General features: G+C 44.8%; 1 protein-coding gene across 6 annotated transcripts in view; it reads left to right on the forward strand.

Moving 5' to 3' along the window:
* The window catches only part of agrn (agrin), a 240347-nt gene that overhangs the window by 205249 nt on the left and 15241 nt on the right, over positions 1 to 19857 (forward strand). For 4 of the 6 annotated variants that reach the window (XM_070968416.1, XM_070968421.1, XM_070968418.1 and 1 more), the window contains 11 exons: positions 548 to 675; positions 3818 to 3932; positions 5071 to 5190; positions 5384 to 5785; positions 7271 to 7463; positions 9550 to 9765; positions 10767 to 10996; positions 12592 to 12726; positions 15351 to 15441; positions 15808 to 15972; positions 16607 to 16733. In XM_070968416.1, the coding sequence (XP_070824517.1) occupies positions 548 to 675; positions 3818 to 3932; positions 5071 to 5190; positions 5384 to 5785; positions 7271 to 7463; positions 9550 to 9765; positions 10767 to 10996; positions 12592 to 12726; positions 15351 to 15441; positions 15808 to 15972; positions 16607 to 16733 (1922 nt within the window). Of the gene's footprint in view, positions 1 to 547; positions 676 to 3817; positions 3933 to 5070; positions 5191 to 5383; positions 5786 to 7270; positions 7464 to 9549; positions 9766 to 10766; positions 10997 to 12591; positions 12727 to 15350; positions 15442 to 15807; positions 15973 to 16606; positions 16734 to 18443; positions 18456 to 19857 lie in introns of all 6 variants that reach the window. The other 2 variants (XM_070968417.1, XM_070968419.1) reach the window with 2 other exon arrangements.

Below are 19857 nucleotides of genomic sequence, written 5' to 3' on the forward strand. Positions count from 1 at the left end.
AAAGAAAGCATATAGAGAGGTGATAAATGTTGGACAACATAACCCTCAAGGTCGGAAAGGGTGGCTTTCTCTTTGCTGAAGAAGGCACTTTTGAGCTGTTTCCTCTTGAGTGTGTGTGTTGTTTTTCCTCTTGTCTTGTATTTGTGTTTCTGTCTAACTTGTTGTCTTTTTGCCCAGCGCTCCGTGCCTCGGCCAGCTTTTGGGACGAGTCTCGGTCTGGTAAAACTGGCCCATTTTTCCACCTTCCCTTATTCCTCGTTCCTTCCTTCTCTCATATCTCACAGTCCACCTCTTCCACCACCACAACGTCCACCACCACTGCGTTCTCCTTTAAGAGCCAAGCTCCAGCCCTCTTTAAACCCACACGCAATCACCAACAAACTCACTAACCTCCCCTTGTCAAACACACACAAACACACAATCCATCACTAACCCAAAACTGGCACGACCTCAAAACAAGCACCGTGTGAAGGCAGCGGGAACTGAGTGATAGAAGAAGGTTTGAGCTCTGGCGTTTCAGTACCACGTGTTCTTCCTCTCCCTTCAGCCACCATGAGGTTCAGCGGCTTCCTGCATTTGGACGAGGTGGAGGGCCAGGAGATGGTCCACACCCCTGAGATGGATGATCCCAAGTCGGAGCTGTTTGGAGAGACGTCCCGCGGCATAGAGAGTGCTGTAAGTGGTGTTTGGACTACAGTTCAAGCAGCAATAATGACACAGTATTTTTTGACTAGGTCTGCAGAAATACAATATTTTGCCAATTTTACCATTAAAGTGAGACTGACACTGTCTAAAGAATCAAATAACACAATCCTCTAGCGAATGAAAAGTTGACTCATAAGCAATAAAATACACCTTCTTTTGATTTAACACCCTCAGCTCGACTCACTACTACTGCTTTACTTTATGACTCTTCTCTGCTTGTGCTAATGTTGCACTGCATTTTCCCATGTACAGACACACATTTCATGGGAGTAAAACACAACGACCTCACCAGGAAACGGTCATGTCTATAAAGCTGCACTAATCAGTTTTCACGTATGTTAACGCTGCAAGCAAATGGCAGAACAACTTCATAATGTACTAATAGTATGTCATATATGGTGTTGTCAGCTTGTTCTGCTGCCCTCAAGTGGCCAAAAAGCTCAACTGATTCTGCATTAAAGCAACTGGCTCCAGTCAGGACCCAGTTGAAACTGTTCAGCCTAAGTGACACAGTCTTGCTTTGAGTTTAGTGTTTTCCCAAGAATCTTCATGTGAAGGGTGGAAAAGCTTCTGAATCAACATTCAAAGCATCTCGAGACACTGAAACTCTTCACACAGAGCCAGACTAATCAAATTGTACGAGCTCCTTCAGGCAGACTCAGCGAGGCTTCATTGCAGGTTTTACAGACTTGACATCCCTGAAGGTGCTGTGTAATATTCTGCCACGCTGGGCTGGAGTGATTTCTCTGGTCAGACATCTGATAGAAAAAGAGCAATGATAAAAACGTATTCGCTAGCTTTGGTCAGGGAGGAACATACATCATAGCAGAGGGAGACAACGTCGCCTGGCAGATATTTGATTTTTAATAAAAGGAGAGTATTGGCAAACTGTTACATCAGGTGGCCCCTCAGAAAGAATCTAGTGATTGAATACCAGTTTTTTTTTTTTTTTAGATAGATCAGAACAAAATAAGATTCCTCGTGGTGGTTCAATTATTATTGACTATTATTTTAATATCAGAATAAAAATTCTAATCATTTCCAGACTGAGACTCACATTTCCTGTTGATTAATTAAGAATTTTCACAGAATTTGGCTGGTGTTTCATTCCACGCACCGCATGTGAGCTTAAGGGCTGAGTTAGTGTAGACATTACATGGGGGCTTCCAGAAACTCTTCAAGTTTATTAAGAGAAGTATAAAAACACTAACAGCTCTCTGCAGGCTTGTGCAAAGACTAATTTGTCAATTGCTTGCCAAACACTTCACAGCACCAGAAAGCGGCATCTCATGTGAGATTAATTAAGATTTTTTCTGATATTTTGAAAAAACAAGTCCTTATTCTGGATATGAGTCTCTTAAGTTTGGATGGCGGTGACGCCAGCTGCCGTTAGTCAGCCAAGGCCCAGGCAGTCGCAGAGCCTGTGCGGTAATCACAGTTTGGCCCGGGCCGTTCACCCTGGTCGCATTTCTCCACTGTCCGTTTTCTCTGCCGAGCTCAGACTTTTGAACAAATGTCTGTGTTGTCAAGCCAGAGCCTCGCTCCTCTGATGAAATGGGGACGTAGTGTGTGTGTGTCTGTATACACATTACACATCTACCAGCTGTTGAATCGGTGTCACTAGCCCCCACTGGGATCTAATCTACTACCTCACAGCAATTTGCGCATGTGTGTGTGAGAGAGCTCGTTAACACTCTTAGCATGTGTGTCTCTGAAGCCTGGTGTGCCACTTGACAGCAGCCACCCCCCCTTCATCTTCCAACACACACTCTTAGTGCACACATGGACACACACGCACACACACACACACACACACACACACACACACACACACACACACACACACACACACGCGCACACACACACACACGCACAGTATGAACATACATATAGGGTAAACACATAAAAGAGCTGTAACAGTAACAGTTGGTGTGTAAATTAGGATGTGTGAGACAAAAACAGGAAAGAAATTTCTAGGTCAGTGTGTCCACCGGAGAGTTTGTCCAGAACCATTCCCATCCCAAAGCCAGCTTTGGGGGATTTTGTTTTCGACCTGTCCACTTTGCTGTCACACCTCAGCCCACAAATTAGAGGGGAGGTAATCCGAATCCTCAAGCTGAACTGCCTCTGACCGAATCAGCAGCTTTTTGCACTGGAGCTCATCTTGCTCGTGTCTGAAAACGGCCTGATATATACAGTATGTTGCTTTTTGGTTGAATGCATATTGAAAGAAAAGGAAAAGTTGCAGGCTGTTCGTGTAACTGCAGAAAAGTGGTTGCTGAGCATTAAACCATTTGCACCTTGTCCACAAATCCCAGATCCTTAATGGAAATAACACATAATAGGGAAATTTGGTTTGAAAACATCATTTTGTGGATATTGATTGGCTTTAGTGAAATCCGTGAGATAAGATGGGACGTGTGGAGGAGTGGAAACAATGGAGGCAGCCACTCACAGGATGCTCCACTGGCGTGGGTTAGTGTGGCTCCTGTGAGTTTAACTAGCAGCTGAAATGTGCAGGATTTTCCTCGTTTCTTGTTGCTGTCAAATGTGGGAGCGTGATTAATCTACAACCACGCTGACAAGAACATAATTATGGGCAAACGCTGAGTACTCTATGTGTAACTTTGAAAGTTCCAGCATGAAAATGGTCCAATTTTAAGATGAAATATTGGACCACATTTTTTTGGCTGAAGGCAACTTCAGTCTTAACTGCTGTCACACCACTGTTGGCTCAAAAAGCATTTTCTTCAAACCTCCTTAAGGAGCTCTTCTGGCTGTTACAACTTGCACACGGCAGGGGGAGGGGGGCATCAGAAGCAAAACCAATCAGGAGTACATGTCAGGGTAGCACGGCATTTATCTTAGCTCCTCCCGAAAACTTGTCCCAATAATTAATGCCACGGCTGCAGCTAAATGTCAATTTGTGCACCCACACCCGATAGGTTTCTTCTCTGCGCCCCAATTTGAAAGGCAGTCTTTCTTCTTCAGAGATACAGTACAGTCTTCGGGAATTGGATTCGCTGGCTATGATAGCGTGGCGCTCATTACCAGCCTCATTCATCATCTCTCTGTCTCTACTCTCTTCCCTCTCTCTCTCTTCCTTCCTCAGCTCAATGAGTTGTTCAGGAAGTCAGAGGTGCACAAAGACTTCATGAGCGTTCGTGTCCGTAACCTGCGGCCCAGCAACTCCATCCTGGCCGATGTGGAGGCCCACTTCAGACCAGGTGAGAGATCTTTGAGGAGAGCATAAGATTTGTCTTTTGGCATGCAAGGTAGCTCAAAAACTGCTCGCTAATTGGGATATAAAATTGGGGTGAAAGTTAGGCCATTGACCAAGGAAAGCCTAATTATGTTTTTATGCAGAACAAGCCACAATCAACATTTTAAAAGCACTTTACCTTCTCACTCATAACCCTCGGGCTGGGATGTGGAGAGGCAACATTTGGCCATGATTTACACAATTCATCCTTACACAAAGCATTGGCAGGATTTAAGTTTTCCATTGCTGTGTGTACTCGATCTAGATCTGGATGAAGGTTAAAAACTTCTAAACATTTCTATTATTAAAATAGCAAATTTAGCAGGATTGTGCATCCTTGGCGGCGGTATGCACTCTTTGAGTGATTTCTACTTATTTTTTATTTGGCTCATAATATTGTGAGGTACTGAACGTTTTTTCCTAATGTGTGTCTTTTTTTAAATTTCCTCTCAATGCCAACTTAATCTCTTGCATGCAGCCATTTGCCCGTGTTAAAAAAACACACATCATATGAAGGCTTTTGCCTCTGCTTGGATGTTCAGAGTGGTATTTGTCACTCATCAGAGCCAGGAAAGGTTCCCTAAATGACTGCATCAGTGAGATTGTCGACTTGTGCTCCGTTCCAGCACCTCTTACAGTCTCCTTTACAGTTAAAGGCACAATTTGTGACATTGAGAAAAATTCAAGTGGCCCAGCAAAAGTGGGAATGGAACCTGCTTGTTACTCTCAAGTTGATTGACAGGTGTCTTAATACAGTGACAAACACTCGACAACAATCAAACACACACACCCCAGGTGCTTCTTTCCTGTTTTGATGAGCATCGTTTAGCACCCTTCATACCTATACGAATGCCATAAAGCGGCGCCCCTCTATGGCCAGTAAAGCGAACATCTGCGGCAAACGTAATGAGGGTGATTCATCTGGAAAGAAGGCGGACAAGTGGCGGGTGGAGGACAAGTGGTCCCTGGAGAACCTCCACCTGTCATACAGTGGGCTTTCTGATATATCTATTGTACCACCGAAGAAGCCTGAGTCTTGTATTTGCTTTTGAGTGCTCCTGAGAGGCCCTGCCCTGAGAGCCTGTACCTCTTGTTTATTGTAGATACGAGATACACGGTGGAGGACATCAAAGGAGCCCTGCTGAAGCAGCTGAAGGCCTCCAAAGACACCAGCATCGTTGTGAAGAAGCCGGAGGACGAGAATATTAGCTTCACCAATTATGGTAATACAGTGTGGACTTAACAGGAGTGTGCGGGGATTAATAAAATGAAAAGGGGTTTTAAGTTATTCATGAGGTGATTTATCAAAGGCTTTACAGGTCCTGAAAAGGAAATCTCAGGGCCGCGAGCTCAACATACTTTAACGTCTCTTTTTCTTTTTCTATTTTCCGTTCTCCTCTCTGGCTCTGTTAACAGGCCTCACCTTCATGCCCCTCTTCACCACCACTACTACCACCACGGCGTCAGTCACCACAGCTGCTCCCAGCACCACCACTACCACCAGGCCTCCGCCAACCACCCCCTACATCACCCGCCGCCCACCAGGCACCACTCGCAGGCCTTACAATGGCAGACGCACCACCACAACGTCAGTGCCGGTCACCACGCCTGTGCTGACCTCCACCAGCATGGCAGCTGTCACCCCGACCACGCTGCCTCCAGCCACCACCATCGCCCATGCTAGGACTAGGTTTCACCACAACTCCCAGAAGCCCTGCAACTCCCACCCCTGCCTCCACGGGGGCACCTGCGAAGACGACGGCAATGACTTCAGCTGCAAGTGCCCCGCCGGGCGAGGAGGCTCTGTGTGTGAGAAGGGTGAGCTGTTTCTTTCTTTTTCTTCATATATTAGGAACTATTTCTTCTCCCGTATTTGTTATTACTCTTTAATCGAAAGTTTCAAAGTCTGAGCTTATTTCAAACTCATCTACAACACTGAGCCGGAACAGACTTTCCCTGTAATTTGGTGCTATTGCAATTAGCATTTTCAAAGAAACCACCAAAGGCTGACGTTTCCAATGATTTTACAGCAGCTAAAAGGGTTTTAGCACTCCTTTTTCCACTGTGCCATTCATGCCTTTTAGCTGTTCTATAATCACTGCTAACCACATCCTCAAGTGCTTTAATATATTTAGAAAGCAGCAGAAACATGCCATTATAATAAAAAATATCAAATATCAAAGGAACATTCTATTTAATGAAACTTTTATTTTAAAGAAAAAAAAAATTCCCTCTGTTAAGGCTTTTTTTAATGTTTTGTCTAATTGGCGCTTTACAAAGTGGCTGCAAAATGACACCTTAAGTAGCAGTGTGAGTAATGACTTTCAGTTAGTGCTGGGATATGTAAATGCAATGTTACATGGTCACAGATGTGGATTTATTGGGTCATTAAAAGCTCAACAACACAACAGCAATCAGAGCTCGGAACAGAGTGTCAGTTTTTATAGCAGATATATTTTTTGAAAGTGGAGAAGTTGAGGTGTGATTGAGTCAGACACAAACATCTCTCCTCTGTGGCTGCGCCTCAGACTCATCTGAAGTGATTCAGACAGGTTCAGCACCTCAGAAGTGAGCGACCGCTGAGCTGTACACCAGCGGCAATGCAGGATCCAATCAGCACCCCGGAGAAAATCAGAAATCAAGGAGAACTTCTTGAGAAGCACAACTCTTTTGTTTCTTCACTCTTACCTTACTTTGGGATTTTTGGGGATGAGGGGCAACCTCACACAGCTGCATCTTAAGATAATTGACACTAATTGCTTTGATGGGGATTAGCTGGTGAGAATCACTGTGTGTCTTTGAGTTAGAGTGGCTAACTGCACACAAACTGCACACCAGCCTCCCCTAGATCAATCAAGTCATTAGAAAAGAGGCAGCTCATCAGCTGCCATTCTCCTCAGAGAAATGGACAGAAAGACAGATGGATGGAGAGAGAAGGAGCCTGGGGAAGAAAATGGATGATAATAATCGTAATTGTCGAGCGGCAGAAAAACAAAGGTTTCCTGTGCGTGTGTGCGTGCTTGCGTGTGTGTGTGCAGTGAGCGTGTGAATGTATTTGACTTCAGGGTGAGTGAAAAGCTCAGCTCCTCCTTTTTCTCGACCTTCTCCTCTTGATAAAGTTGGGAAAACATGATTCCTGAAATAAACTGACAGAAAGGCTTATTTCCCTGTCATCAGCAGCCTCTGACACGCCACCTCCGCTCCGCTAACACTTAATTATGCATATTAAATGCCTCTTAGGCCACGATAAAACAAGCCATGTAGTAATGACAGGATTGGCTTGTTGTCTTCATTCCTCCACAGTGATCAAGTACTTCATCCCATCATTTGGAGGCCAATCGTACTTGGCTTTCCAAACCATGAGTGCCTATCACACAGTCCGCATCGCCATGGAGTTCAGAGCGTCTGAGATGACCGGCATCCTGCTCTACAATGGCCAGGATGGCAAGAAGGACTTCATCTCCCTGGCTCTGGTCAACGGCAGGGTGGAGCTCAGGTGAGAGTTCAGGCGCAGCAGCTTTGCCAGCCATTGATTCTGCTGCCTTTGTTTCATTAAATTTGCTGAAACTTAAATGATCCCTGTGGGGAAACAGGGTCATTGCAGCAGCAGCTGGGAGAAAATGTAGATAAGAATTAAACAAATAGAGAGTACGGAAGATAATGAGGCAAATAATTACAGCAAGTAAACATGTTGCAGACACCACTGCCAGAAAATAAATAAAGACCCAGAAGCTTCTTGACAGATTTGCAGGTTACGGCTATGAAGGCATGCTTTCAGAAATGTGTTCAAACTTGCAAATAAGCTGTTCACATGATCACATTTGCAGATGGTGGGAACATATGGACATAAATGTGTGTGTAGCATATATACTTAGTTAATGTCCATGTAAAAATATGATGTTGGTATTTTCAGATGGATGCAGTGACATAAGAATATGCCCAGAAATGGCTCATAGATGCCATAGGACTCAACATGTAGTGTAGACTGTAACATATAGTGTTTATAGAAATATATATATAAAACAGTGTGCAAGTCTGGGCTGATGAGGATCGCCATATTTATTAGATATATACAAATTTGAACTGAAATTGGCGATTCATGTAGCAGTTGGGTGACCTTACGGCAAGTCCTGTCAGACAAAAGAGAGGTTTTACTATACCATTTGTACAGAGTTGTTATTTGTTTATTTTTCGTTTATTTAAAGTGGACTCCCTATAACTGCAACATCTTTAGTTGCATGAGGCTTTTAGAGGCAATGTTATAAATCAATGCAGAAGAAATCTTTCTGGACATATAATGTTTTAGCAGTACTATGAGGAACTATCTTCAGTTTTTCAGGTATACAATTCAAGCATTCCCATCTGATTATTTATCTACAAACTATTTCTCTTTTAAGTTTCAAGAAATTTTATTACATTGCAATATTTATTCATATTGCAATATCAAATGACAGACTTTAATGTAAGATGTTATTGTTCATTGGGTTGATTTTGCATCCGATGCTGTATGTGGATATTTGAGCAGCCATAAAATAACACATTTTTAAAATCAGACTGGTCCAAATTAATGAAGCCAAGGCCAAGATATTCCAACTTTTACTCCCTAATGAAGGTCCAACTCCACACCTCCCATAATGCACCTCTGTTGTGCCTTTTGTTTGACCCTGCTGGTAAACACCCACAGCACAACACTGGCTTTCTGTTTACGATTTGTAGGCTCAAAGCCAGGCTGAGTATCACGCAGTGTGACTAGTAAAAATGGTGTCGTGTCCCTTTAGGATCTATGCACAGCAGCAATTGAAGAATATGTTTTCACGTTTGAATTTGAACAGCTTCATCCAACCTGTTTAAAATTGGACTGTTTTCTTGCCAGAAACCTGCAGAAACACTGAGTATTCATCTCTTCCCCCACAGTGGAGTACTGTGCATAAAAAAATCATTCGGGGTAAGGCAGCGTCTTCAGAGGAGATCGACTAATTAGAGATTCTGCACCGCGTCTGTTTTGGACCTTTGATTTCAAACACCATCCGCTTTCCTTATCTTTTGGGTCTTGTGTTTCACCCTGACCCTTCGAGGCCCTTTCAGTTCTGCCCAGCCTGGCCAGGTTAGATTTCTCTATTCAGAGCAAAATCAATGGCAAACTAAAGGAGATCATTAGTCACTTGTGCTTTCAAATGGAGCTCTGCCTCAATTCCAGAAATACAGCAGTGAGATTACCACCCACAGCTCTGCAAATCCAAGACGTGGGGAGAAGAACTAATTATTTGTGGCAGATAATTGCTCTCAGGTTGCGCTAATGCTACCGTATCTGTGGGTGCGCATACTCCGCAGCTCTTTTCTGTGATGATATGACTCTTTTCTCAACAAAAACTCATTAGATAAAATGTTTAATTAAAAAAAAAGGTCTGTGAAAGACAAAGGTGAGTAACTGCCTCATTCCAGTGACATAGTTTGGAATCCCAAATGGGAATCCTTGCTCCTTCTTTCTGTCATCCTTCTCTGTCTCGTTGAGCACATTTCTCCTGATTGTTGGATAAAGTGGACTGAATGAGTCTAACATGCTTTGCGTTTCCTCGTCTAAGGTTCAACACAGGTTCGGGCACAGGCACAGTGGTCAGCAAAGTACAAATCAATCAGGGCCGCTGGCATCAGCTGGTGGTGACTCGCAACCGGCGCAACGCCATGCTCAGCGTGGATAATGAGCCGCACATCGAGGGCGAGAGTCCACGCGGCACTGATGGTCTCAACCTTGACACCGACCTGTTCATTGGGGGAGTGCCAGAAGAAATGAAGGCAGAGTAAGACCTTTTTTCTACAGTAACACAATGTGATGATGACATTCAGGACAGGAAGTAAATTAATAATGATTTTTTTTAACAGACAGTTTTTATCTTACTTGGATGGCCTGATTAACCCTTTAGGGGCCCCCTGGGAAAGTCAATCAGCTGTGGGCTCTGATTTGTTCTAATTTAGCTGAACACAAATTTATTTACAGATGTGCACAGTGTAAATGTTGATGGTCCTTTAAAGGTGAATGTTCCAAACGAATTTGCATTTGAATTTGAAATCAAATTACCACAACCAACCAACTGACCGTGTGAATGCGGGACCTCCAGGGGGCACTGGGGGTCTGGGTTGCCCGCATGGTAATCCAGCCTTGCTTTCTTCCCTGGGGTGGATCTCCAATCTTAGCTCGCTCAGATTTTGCAAACATACAGTAAAGCAAAAAGCAACCACATCTTGTTTTTCGGCACACTGATCGGTCCTGCTCTAATGAGATACAGCCACTTAACAAGTGGAAATGATCATATCATCACCTCTTCAGTATTCAAGAGACTTTGGCAAATATTTTAGCATTTCATTGCTCATCATCATTCATTGCATCAGTGATTGCTCTTGGGATGAATTTTTGACAGGCCGTTGATTTTATACTGTTGGATTGTACATGAGACATGTCAATATATTAGAAATAAGTCATAGGTAGCTCTATAATTAAGCAGTTGCCGAGATATTGATGGGAAGTGAACAATCTTATAAAACAGCAAGGATTTGAAGTCAACAACTGAAAAAAAGACTCAGACAGAAAAACGATTCTTTATTGTGATATATTGACATACATTGCTGCATTAACTATATGAGCAATATTGCACAATGTACAGGACAGAGCGTCTTCTTAACTCTAAGCTCTGTGTTACTAAGTGGGGGTCAGTAGTGTGATAATTGTCACCACAGGGTCTGTCAGCTTTGTGTTGAAAAATGCCATTAAAAGACATTCTTTCCTTTCCCTTTCTCTCCTCAGTGTAAGGGAGAGGACAGCGGTGGCCACGGGTCTGGTGGGCTGCATCCGCATGCTAGATGTCAACAACCGGGTGCTCAACCTGCAGGAGAACGGTGGCGACAGTCTGTACGGCAGCGGCGTGGGTGAATGTGGCAACAACCCCTGCCAGCCAAATCCATGCAAAAACGGCGCTGCATGCCAGGTCAAGGAGGCAGAAATGTTCCACTGCAAGTGCAGCAAAGGATTCTGGGGTAAGATGCCGACAAAAAGGGAGCGTCAATACTGCAGTTCAGCAGTGCTCCCGATGGTCCTACTAGGATTTGTGGACAGGCATGGACAGTTTGAGGGGTTTATTCCAGGGGAATAAGTATAAAATATGTAAATTCATGTGTGAAATTTCCTGACTTTTCTAACACCTTGTTAAAATTACGTCCATATCTTCACTTTGCCTTCTCTTCTGGGATTCACTGTGGTCATGACTTACTCACAAATCCTAAGTAAGCTTGACAGCCTAATTTGACAGTGTAACTTATGCCCCCAGCGGGAGCGCTGCAAGTCATTTTGTAAACACCAACACCATCAAATCTGTGCGTCGAACACAGAAATGAGAGATTAAATGTTGACACGGCACAGAAAACATGAAAACTTCCACCAAATGCTCAGTGAATGGCCTTTGGCCTGTCTCTTCTTCCACATCCGTTCCTCCGCTTTTCTTTCCCTCCAGCAGATGCCAACTAACAAGCAGCTCAGACAGAATATAGTTAACAGCAGACACCACCAGAGCTTAGCCAAGCGTGCCCCTTACTGGTTGTACCGCAGCCTGCTGCACAAAGTTTCACACCAGAACCAAATTAATTGTTAGAGTTAACTTTTATGCTCGAACAGTAAAGGATTTTATACTCACATGGGGGCAGCTCAGTGGTTAGTGAGACCACCTTCCAGACAAATTTTAAGAGCTATTTTCCTGGAATTTAAAATGTGGATCAATAAAGTATCACATTACAATATTATTGCCTTTCACATAAGAGGCTCTTTTATGTTTTGTTGTTATTGAGAAGCCGGAGAAGAAGCAAAGATAACCCTCCGCTCTGAAGAAGCATTGCTGTGATCAAAGTTGTGTTGGCAACATGGTGTAAAATGAATGGTGATAATGAGAGTTGGACCATCGCCTGCAGACTCACATTCAAGTTAATTTTGTCATCGTGTCGATTTAGTGGCCAAGATTGTCGGCCTCGAAGGGAGGGACAGATCACAGGAAGCTAGGGAGAGAGAATAAACGAGCGGGGAGAGTTGTAGTTTGGGGGAGAGGACATGTCAGGACAGCCGGATGAATGAGGGAGGTGAGAAAGTATTAGAGTTAAGGAGATGGGAGAGGAGGAAAAGATATGAGAAAGAGCTGTGGTAGGGAAGGAGTGAGAGTTGGGGATGAAAGCTAGCCACAAAAAGCATGAGTGAGGAAAAATGGGGGAGTCCTGTGAGCTCAGCGGGGATGAGGTTCATTAAAGCGCTCTCCTCACCACAGGCTCTGACTGCTAAAGTAATGACGGGTGAATTCAGATGGGCTGTGGCAGAGGGCAAAACCATCATCCACCAGCTCCCAAGCCTTTCCCACAGCCGGCGTTGGCCCAGAAACACGGCCGCGTGGCAGGGTGGCTCTCCACTGTTTAATCTGGATGTGTAATATTTCCAAATCCTATTAGAAAATGACCTCTATTACAGAGGAAATCCTCGTACCCCGCTCCTCCCCCATCCCCTTTTTTGTCTCCCCCTCCTCTCAGATGGAGCGAAAGAGAAAGCGGTTGAAAACGGTGCTTGTCTCATTGTGGATTCGTCTGTGTGTGTCTAGGTCCAACTTGCGCTGACGTCCATGATCCATGCGAGCCCAACAGGTGCCATCCATCCTCCCAGTGCCAGGCTCTGCCCGAGGGAGGCTACAAATGCGAGTGTCCCATGGGACGCGAAGGGAGGCACTGTGAGAAAGGTAATCTGACTAAACAGCGTACAGTATATCACAGTGTACCTGCAGAACGTCACGGCCCACTTGTTCTCTACACTCACGGAGCAGCAGTGTTATGGTCTGGTTTGCCTCTTTTCATGTTTTTATCTTTCCGCTCTGTGACATTTCCATCCGTCCTGAATCGAAAAGGGAGATCAAATGCAGAAATAGAGCAGGGGGGAGTTGAGGCTTCAGGGTGGGAGGGGTTGGGAGGGTTGGTGGGTTGCAGAGCTGAGGTAGATGATTGGCCCCGTCGGGCCATTCAGAACTTCGACTCGGCTGCGCTTGTTAGTGGCTAAGCGGCAGCGAAGCCGCAGTCTTCTTCCACTCCCTCCTCCCCTGCCTGTCCGCCCACAGGTGTTGTGTTCAGACTTTGTTGTTGCTACTTAGCTCCACATGGCAGAACCAGGCCGTGGCTGGGGAAAAGACCGGAGCACGACTCAGCCACTTTTGAAGTTCATCATTAGCACTTTTGGCGGTGTCACATTCTGAAGTCTACCCGTGGTTTTTCCCTCCCTGGCTTTGTAGATGTTGTCATGAATGTTTGCAGAAGAAGAAGAAGAAGAAGTGAAGTCAACTTCTGTCACTGTGAATGAAAGAGAATATACTATCATGCCTGCTCCCTGCAAAAGAGAAACATGCACCCTCGCAACCCCGGGAATTTAGAAAAACCAGATGGGGGGAGCCTCCTTCCAAGCCCAGAGTCCCAGTTAGCAGGTGATTAAAATAAATTGAGGTGAACCAAAATCAATGCTGTGAGAGCGAGAGCGTCTCCCATTCCAAAAGGCTATTTTTTTCACAGGAATCAATGAGATGACTAATCGCATCAGTCCTCCCTGCCCACGGTGATTTATGGGAGCGTCAGTCAGCCAGAGTGTCAGCCTCAGACAGGGGCTCACAGATAAGACGGCAGTCAGGCGGACGTACCCTCTGAGGGCTGCGCTGAGAGCAGTAAAAAAAGACAGGTAGCTCAGAGCTCGCTCATCAGAGGCCTGAAGGCGAATTAGTCATAATATTAATTGCGTGTAACCCAGTGTGTGAGCACGTTCAGTTGAGCTATGGTTTCCATTTCAGTTCCGTCAGGGTTCCTCGGTTCAGCTTGCTGCTGTAATATCCACCATCAAGGGCTTTTCTCAAGGGTGTTCCAATAGTATTGAACGGCCTACTTTTCGGTGTGCTTTTACCCTGTGATAATGTAAATCATTACAATTTAGTGATGAAAGCAGGATCACTTGAACTCAGACGGTCCTTGAAAAGCTAACTGCCGGGGGGAGTTTGAATTTCAGCAGTGTTTTACATTCAGCACCTTAGCTACATTAAGCCAGGGACCAGTTAGTGTGTGTGTGTGTGCGTGTGTGTGTGTTTATCTGATTCGCACTACAGGTTGAAGTTACTGTCAAGGAGCTGATTGATTGGGGGTTGGACCGTGGGCTTTGATTGCAGCTACTAAGTTTTTTTTGTGCATTTTAGCGGCTTTGTTATTGCCTTTGCTAATTTATATTATTTTGATGGGTTTTATTCTAAGTACTAATTAGGTAGCATTACTCAAGTATAAACAAAATTACCTCAGAGCTTACCTCAGCACTCGATGCAACAGCTCTCTAAGTATTGCTTCGAAGCATTTACTTCAGAGGCACTTTACTGAAATTCAACTTGACCAGTTTGTCTTGGTCGTCAAGCTCGAGTCGTCAAGTGGGTTTTCCTGGTCACTAAGCTCTTTCCAATTCCCGGACCTCTGTTGACTTATTGATCACGGTGCTTTCATTTTCAACACAAGGCGAGAAATAGAAAGCCCCCCCTTCACACCCTCCACACTCCTCTCTAAGAAACTACTTTCTAAGCAGCTCTGTTACTCTAATAGAGTTCACTTTGCCTGAATCCTTGTTGTGTGTGCTAGACTATTTTTCCCTCTCCTTCATGGTGCGTGCCATCATCATTAGCAGTCTTCTGCACAATAGCTAATTAGCTTTCTCATCTTCGTCTGCCTTCCCCATCCTGACTCGACTCAGCTAATCCCAGCCAATTACGAATAAAAGCTTTCTTGCCGGCTACGTAGGTACGTGTGTTAGTTTGTGTGTGTATATGTGTGCATGAGCGACTAGTATTGCATATCCCTCTGACTGATGGTAGTCTTTGCAAACAACACCATAAACACATACCCCCGGGTGACACTTGAATGATTTTTAATGTCAAGCCACTTGTTAGAAGGATGGCACGGTGCCTGTCCTAATCACTCTAGACAGCCAGAAATGGGGCAGCTAGACATAGACCCATCGCAAAGACATGAATTTGTAAAAAGGCCTGCCAAAATACAATGGCTGCATTATTTCATGGGTCCCATCTGTGGTGTTAAACTCTACATGTCTCCAAAGGTTCTTTGTTATACTGTGGCGGGCTGTGTAATCAGTCTGACATAAGGGTTTTTGAATTTTTTTGTTTGAATTTCTGTCAAGAGAAAGTCTTAATCCCAAAGGCTATGAAAACACAAATCCATCTCTTTCCATAATGCTGACAGGTCCCTCAAAGATATACTGACGATCCCTGAATTTCAAGTCTGTCAGCAACAAAAACGGGACCTGAGGATGAATATCGTCTCTTTGTTTTTCCAGTGGCTGAGAGGAGAGGGGCTTACATGCCACAATTCAACGGAGACTCTTACGTGGAGCTGAAGGGGCTCCATCTCTACGGGCATGACCTGCGGTAAGTCCCATGTCTCTGCATGAAACCCACACAGTTAAGACTTGTGTGTATTCCTAAAGACGGGATATCATGTAGTTTTCATAAGCTGAGCTTGTTCTGTGCCTAAGGCAGAGCTTCCTTCTTGAAGCCTGAACTGAAGTGACAGTGAGGCAGCAGAACACATTTTTTAGGCATAAGCATGTAGAATATGTAGTGTCTCTACCTAATGTCTATATAGAAGGAGCATTAGTGCATCAAAAACAAGTAGTATATTATACTATGTATATAGTACATAGTATATCTATAGTGTGTGTAGTACATATAGTAATACTACAGTATCTCTGACTCTTGCGTGTGCTTACTGGCTTGCTTGTCCTGTGTCTGCAGTCAAAAGGTCAGCATGACGGTGACTCTCATGGCCACTGACTCCAACGGTTTGATCTTCTACAACGGCCAGAAATCGGACGGGAAAGGAGACTTCATCTCTCTGTCCCTCAATGACGGGATCCTGGAGTTCCGTTACGACCTGGGCAAAGGACCCGCTACTATCAGGTCAGTATCACCATCTAAAAGTCGACAATGGTTTAACTTGTTACGCTGATTCCAAAAACCGCTGGGACGCTGCGTAAAACAATAAAAACATGTTGTAACATCCTTTAAACAATCAGGTGTTGACAAAGTGGTGAACCTCGCTCCATCATTGCTTGTGACCGACAATGCCACTTTCATAGCCATTGACAATGAACCTGTTTAGCTGTTTGCATCGCACATCTTTCCCAGGCTTTTGTTGCTCCTGTCCCAACTTGTTTGAGACATGTTGCTACATCAGATTCAGAGTAAGCATAAATTTACAAAAATCATTGAAGACCATGAGGCAGAACATTAAATATGTTGTCTTTGTACTGTTTTCAATTGATTATATGTCAAAAAGGATTATCAAAAGATCACCTCCTGTTTAATTTGTTTTTTACAGCATCCCAACTTTTTTGGAATCGGGGTTGTACACAACTGGGGAAAATAAACAACTATAAAAGGACGGACATGAAAAAGATAGATCGAGGCGCCATAATCCTAGAAAATTACATTCGAACATGGTGCAGGTTAAAGGATGTACTGAACACAGCAATGTGTTTTTAATGGGCCCATGTTTCCGTGTTTATGACTCACCTGAGTGTCTGTAATTCAGGAGCAAGGAAGCAATCCAGCTGAACGTGTGGAACACCATCAACCTGGAGCGCTCCAATCGCAAAGGAGAGATCATGGTGAACAAGAAGGACCCTGTCCGAGGGGAGGCACCGGTAAGAAAGAGCACGCTAACGCGCTGCTGCTAATGGTTATCTTGCTTTTAGCATGCAGGACTGATGGGCCTATTCTACGCTTAGCCTTGCTCATACTGCATTTGTTTGATCATCTGCGTGCTCTTATCATGTCATCGCCACAACCTTGGGCTTTAGTGCTCCCTTTTACCCTTGCAGAAGTGGTTCAGCTTGCCACTTCAGGCACAGTTGACTCAGCAAACTTCCGCCCTTTGAGGCTTTCCACTCTGGTTCACACCATGTGGTTCTGCCAGCTTGATTTGCTGAAAATGTGCCGCTATCTCCCGACATCTGTCAAGGTAAGAGGGAGAGCTCGAGATGCAGAGGGCCAGTTTGACAAGTTTTCTTAATTTTGGAAGTCCTTGTAATTCTACTTTTTTTTTTTTTTTTTTTTCAAAACTCCACTTTTCAGCTTGCTGACATACTGGAGATAAAACCTGGTGTTGCACACAGAAAGCAAAAGCAGCTTTTACTGCTGGTATACAGTCAGTTTTATAAATTCAACCTTTGAGGTGGTGTCTGGGGAGGTGGAGGCAGATAAAGAGGGTAGCAACAGCGAGAAGAACGTAATGAAACCCCTCAGCCCCCCGTCAAGACTAATAAAGCAGGTACATGCTTCCAAATGAAAGCGATCTAATAGTTTGATAAGCCTGTAAGTCATCCAATTATATTAAACAGTGCATTTTGTGATCGTGAACATGCACTCTCTCAAGTCCATCATCTTCCTCTCAGATGCAATACTATCCTCTTTTTTTCTCTTGCTGCTCCATCCTTCCCCCACTGCCTCCTATCGTCCGTATGGTAATTGTGTTTCACTCCAGCAACAGAGGCAGAAAATCTTATTAAAAGAGGAGAGCAAGGGAAAAGCAAAGATGGGTGGGGGAGGTCGGAGGTGGGGGTGGGGTGCGCGTGCAATGGATGAGCTGAGACTAGTTATGGAGCTCAACGCAGACAGCCCATCCAGTATGGCTCTCAGCTAATTCTCCCCTACTCCTGCTTTAAGAACGAAGGCGGTGTTATAGTACGCTTTGCTCAGAGAAACCCACATCATATCAAAGGTGGTCACACACAGGCACATATATAGATACATATTGCATGCTGGGAGTGTTCATCATATCAAAAATGGCTCAGGCTGCCAGCATGATGAAGCACATACTTTCAGACGCACATAGGTACAGATAGGAGAAATAGAAATCTAGCTCCCCTCTTGCTGAATGGCAGCGGTCTGTAAATGAGGTTGGGTTAAGTGGCACTATTCACCGTCTCTCGTCCATGAAGTTTTTTCTTTTCATCTTTTCTTAGCGGCACCAGCTGCTTCATGCATACCCTTCTAAGACTTGCTGTCTCATTTGCATTCACTCTCTTAAGTGTAAACACACACATGCACAGCTTTGGGGTTGTAGAGTGTGTGTATGTACAGTATGTAATGCGAAGGCGCATGTGACAAAAAGTGATCTTCACATTTCTCATATTCTTGCTGAATGTACTTATCTCACTTGTGTGTGCAACACTGCTGCTATGTTTAATGCTCTTACAGATGTGCCCAGTGTATATGTGGGTGTGCATGAGAGTGTGTGTGTGTTTCGTGGGGCTTTTGCACTTGCACAGCGCCGCATGCCTCTCTGTGCACAGACACTAGTCTTCCCCTAATAACTCTCTTCCTCCCTATTTTCTTTTCTTCTCTATGATGTGCTGTCTGGAAATAAGAAATCACGCAAGGTAATGAGACAAGTCCCAGTCACACCTTAGCCCATATTTCATTTGAGTCCTCTCACCCCCATCTCTTCATGCAACAACAGCACAAAAAAAAGGTACTTCTGCAGAGCTGTGGGTAGCCTTAAAGGCACCCGTTCTGTAGAAAAACTTTGCCATTTCATAAGCCCATACACGCACACAAGCAGCACTGAAGCAGAGATGCTTTTAAAGAACGCGGTTTGGCTTTCACCTCGGTCCATCTGCCGTGGGGGTGGAAGAGGGTGGGAAGGTGGGTGGGAAGAAGGAAAGGAGACAGTCATCTTTCTGACGGCCATTGTTTTTAGCAACAAAGAAACGTCTTCATTAGTCCGGCGTAGGCGGGGATATCACGCCAGTGCCGCGTGGCTGTCGAAAAGTGAGAGCGAAGACACGAGAGGCAAGCGAAGGGGAGGAAATACACCGTAGGAGACGATGAGGTGCCAAGCCAAGCCATGCTGTTCTTTTGTCATCTGCTCTCACTTCTTTTGGGAACAGGAACAATCCTCCATAATATTACAAAGTCGCTCACTCTTTCACCCACTCACTCGCCCATAACAACACAAACAACTCTCACTGAGCATCACCGAGCAAGATTCACTCCATGAAACCAGCTGTCTCTCACCGGGTGCAGACTATTACCTGTTTAAGACAGAGCAGAAGATGATGCACCGTGTCATTGCATGCAGTCTCACTTTAGAGTCATAGAAAAGTAACTTTACACAGGTGCTGTGTGTGCTGAGTACCACATTGCAAAGGTGTAACATCTCAAACGATCAAACGAAGATCAGAAACCACAAGTGTGGGGGAGCGGGTTTAACACACATCTGTAACTTTCAGCTGCAGACTAAGTTAGTTGCAGAGCTGTAAGGGCCACACACACAAGAGCCTGAGGTGGCTCTACCCTCCAATTGGTGACAACTTTTGTCCAAGCCTAGAGGCACCGGCCACAGCTGGGTCCACCGGCTTTGGCCAAGGTCCCCGCCCTGTCGCTGTTGGAAGCGGCTCAAGGTGCAGTGACACAGCCCCGGGCTTCAGCCAAGCACCGCTGCCTCTTGCACTCCAAATCCCATCCTAAATAAAAGCCGAGCCGGTGCCAGCTTGCCTGAACAAAGCTTGTTTATTTGGCCCCTTCCATCATTTTTCCAGCAATTAACTCCACTTTGCCCCTCTGGCAATTACTGCTCTACATAAAATAAAGATCATTAATTCCTTCCTTCTGAAGTGGGCCGGCTCTTCCATGCAAAAGAAGGAAGCGGCACCTTGCTAATGCAAAGCAATTGTCCCAAAGGTTTGGTGGAAAGAATCGAATTTCATAGCCGTCTGCCACGCAAATGAATTGCAATTAATGTGTCTCCACACTCAGCTGTTTGAAAGGTCGGTGCTTATG

This window comes from Chaetodon trifascialis, chromosome 8 (genome assembly GCF_039877785.1).
Source record: "Chaetodon trifascialis isolate fChaTrf1 chromosome 8, fChaTrf1.hap1, whole genome shotgun sequence".
In the NCBI taxonomy this organism is placed as follows: domain Eukaryota; kingdom Metazoa; phylum Chordata; class Actinopteri; order Chaetodontiformes; family Chaetodontidae; genus Chaetodon; species Chaetodon trifascialis.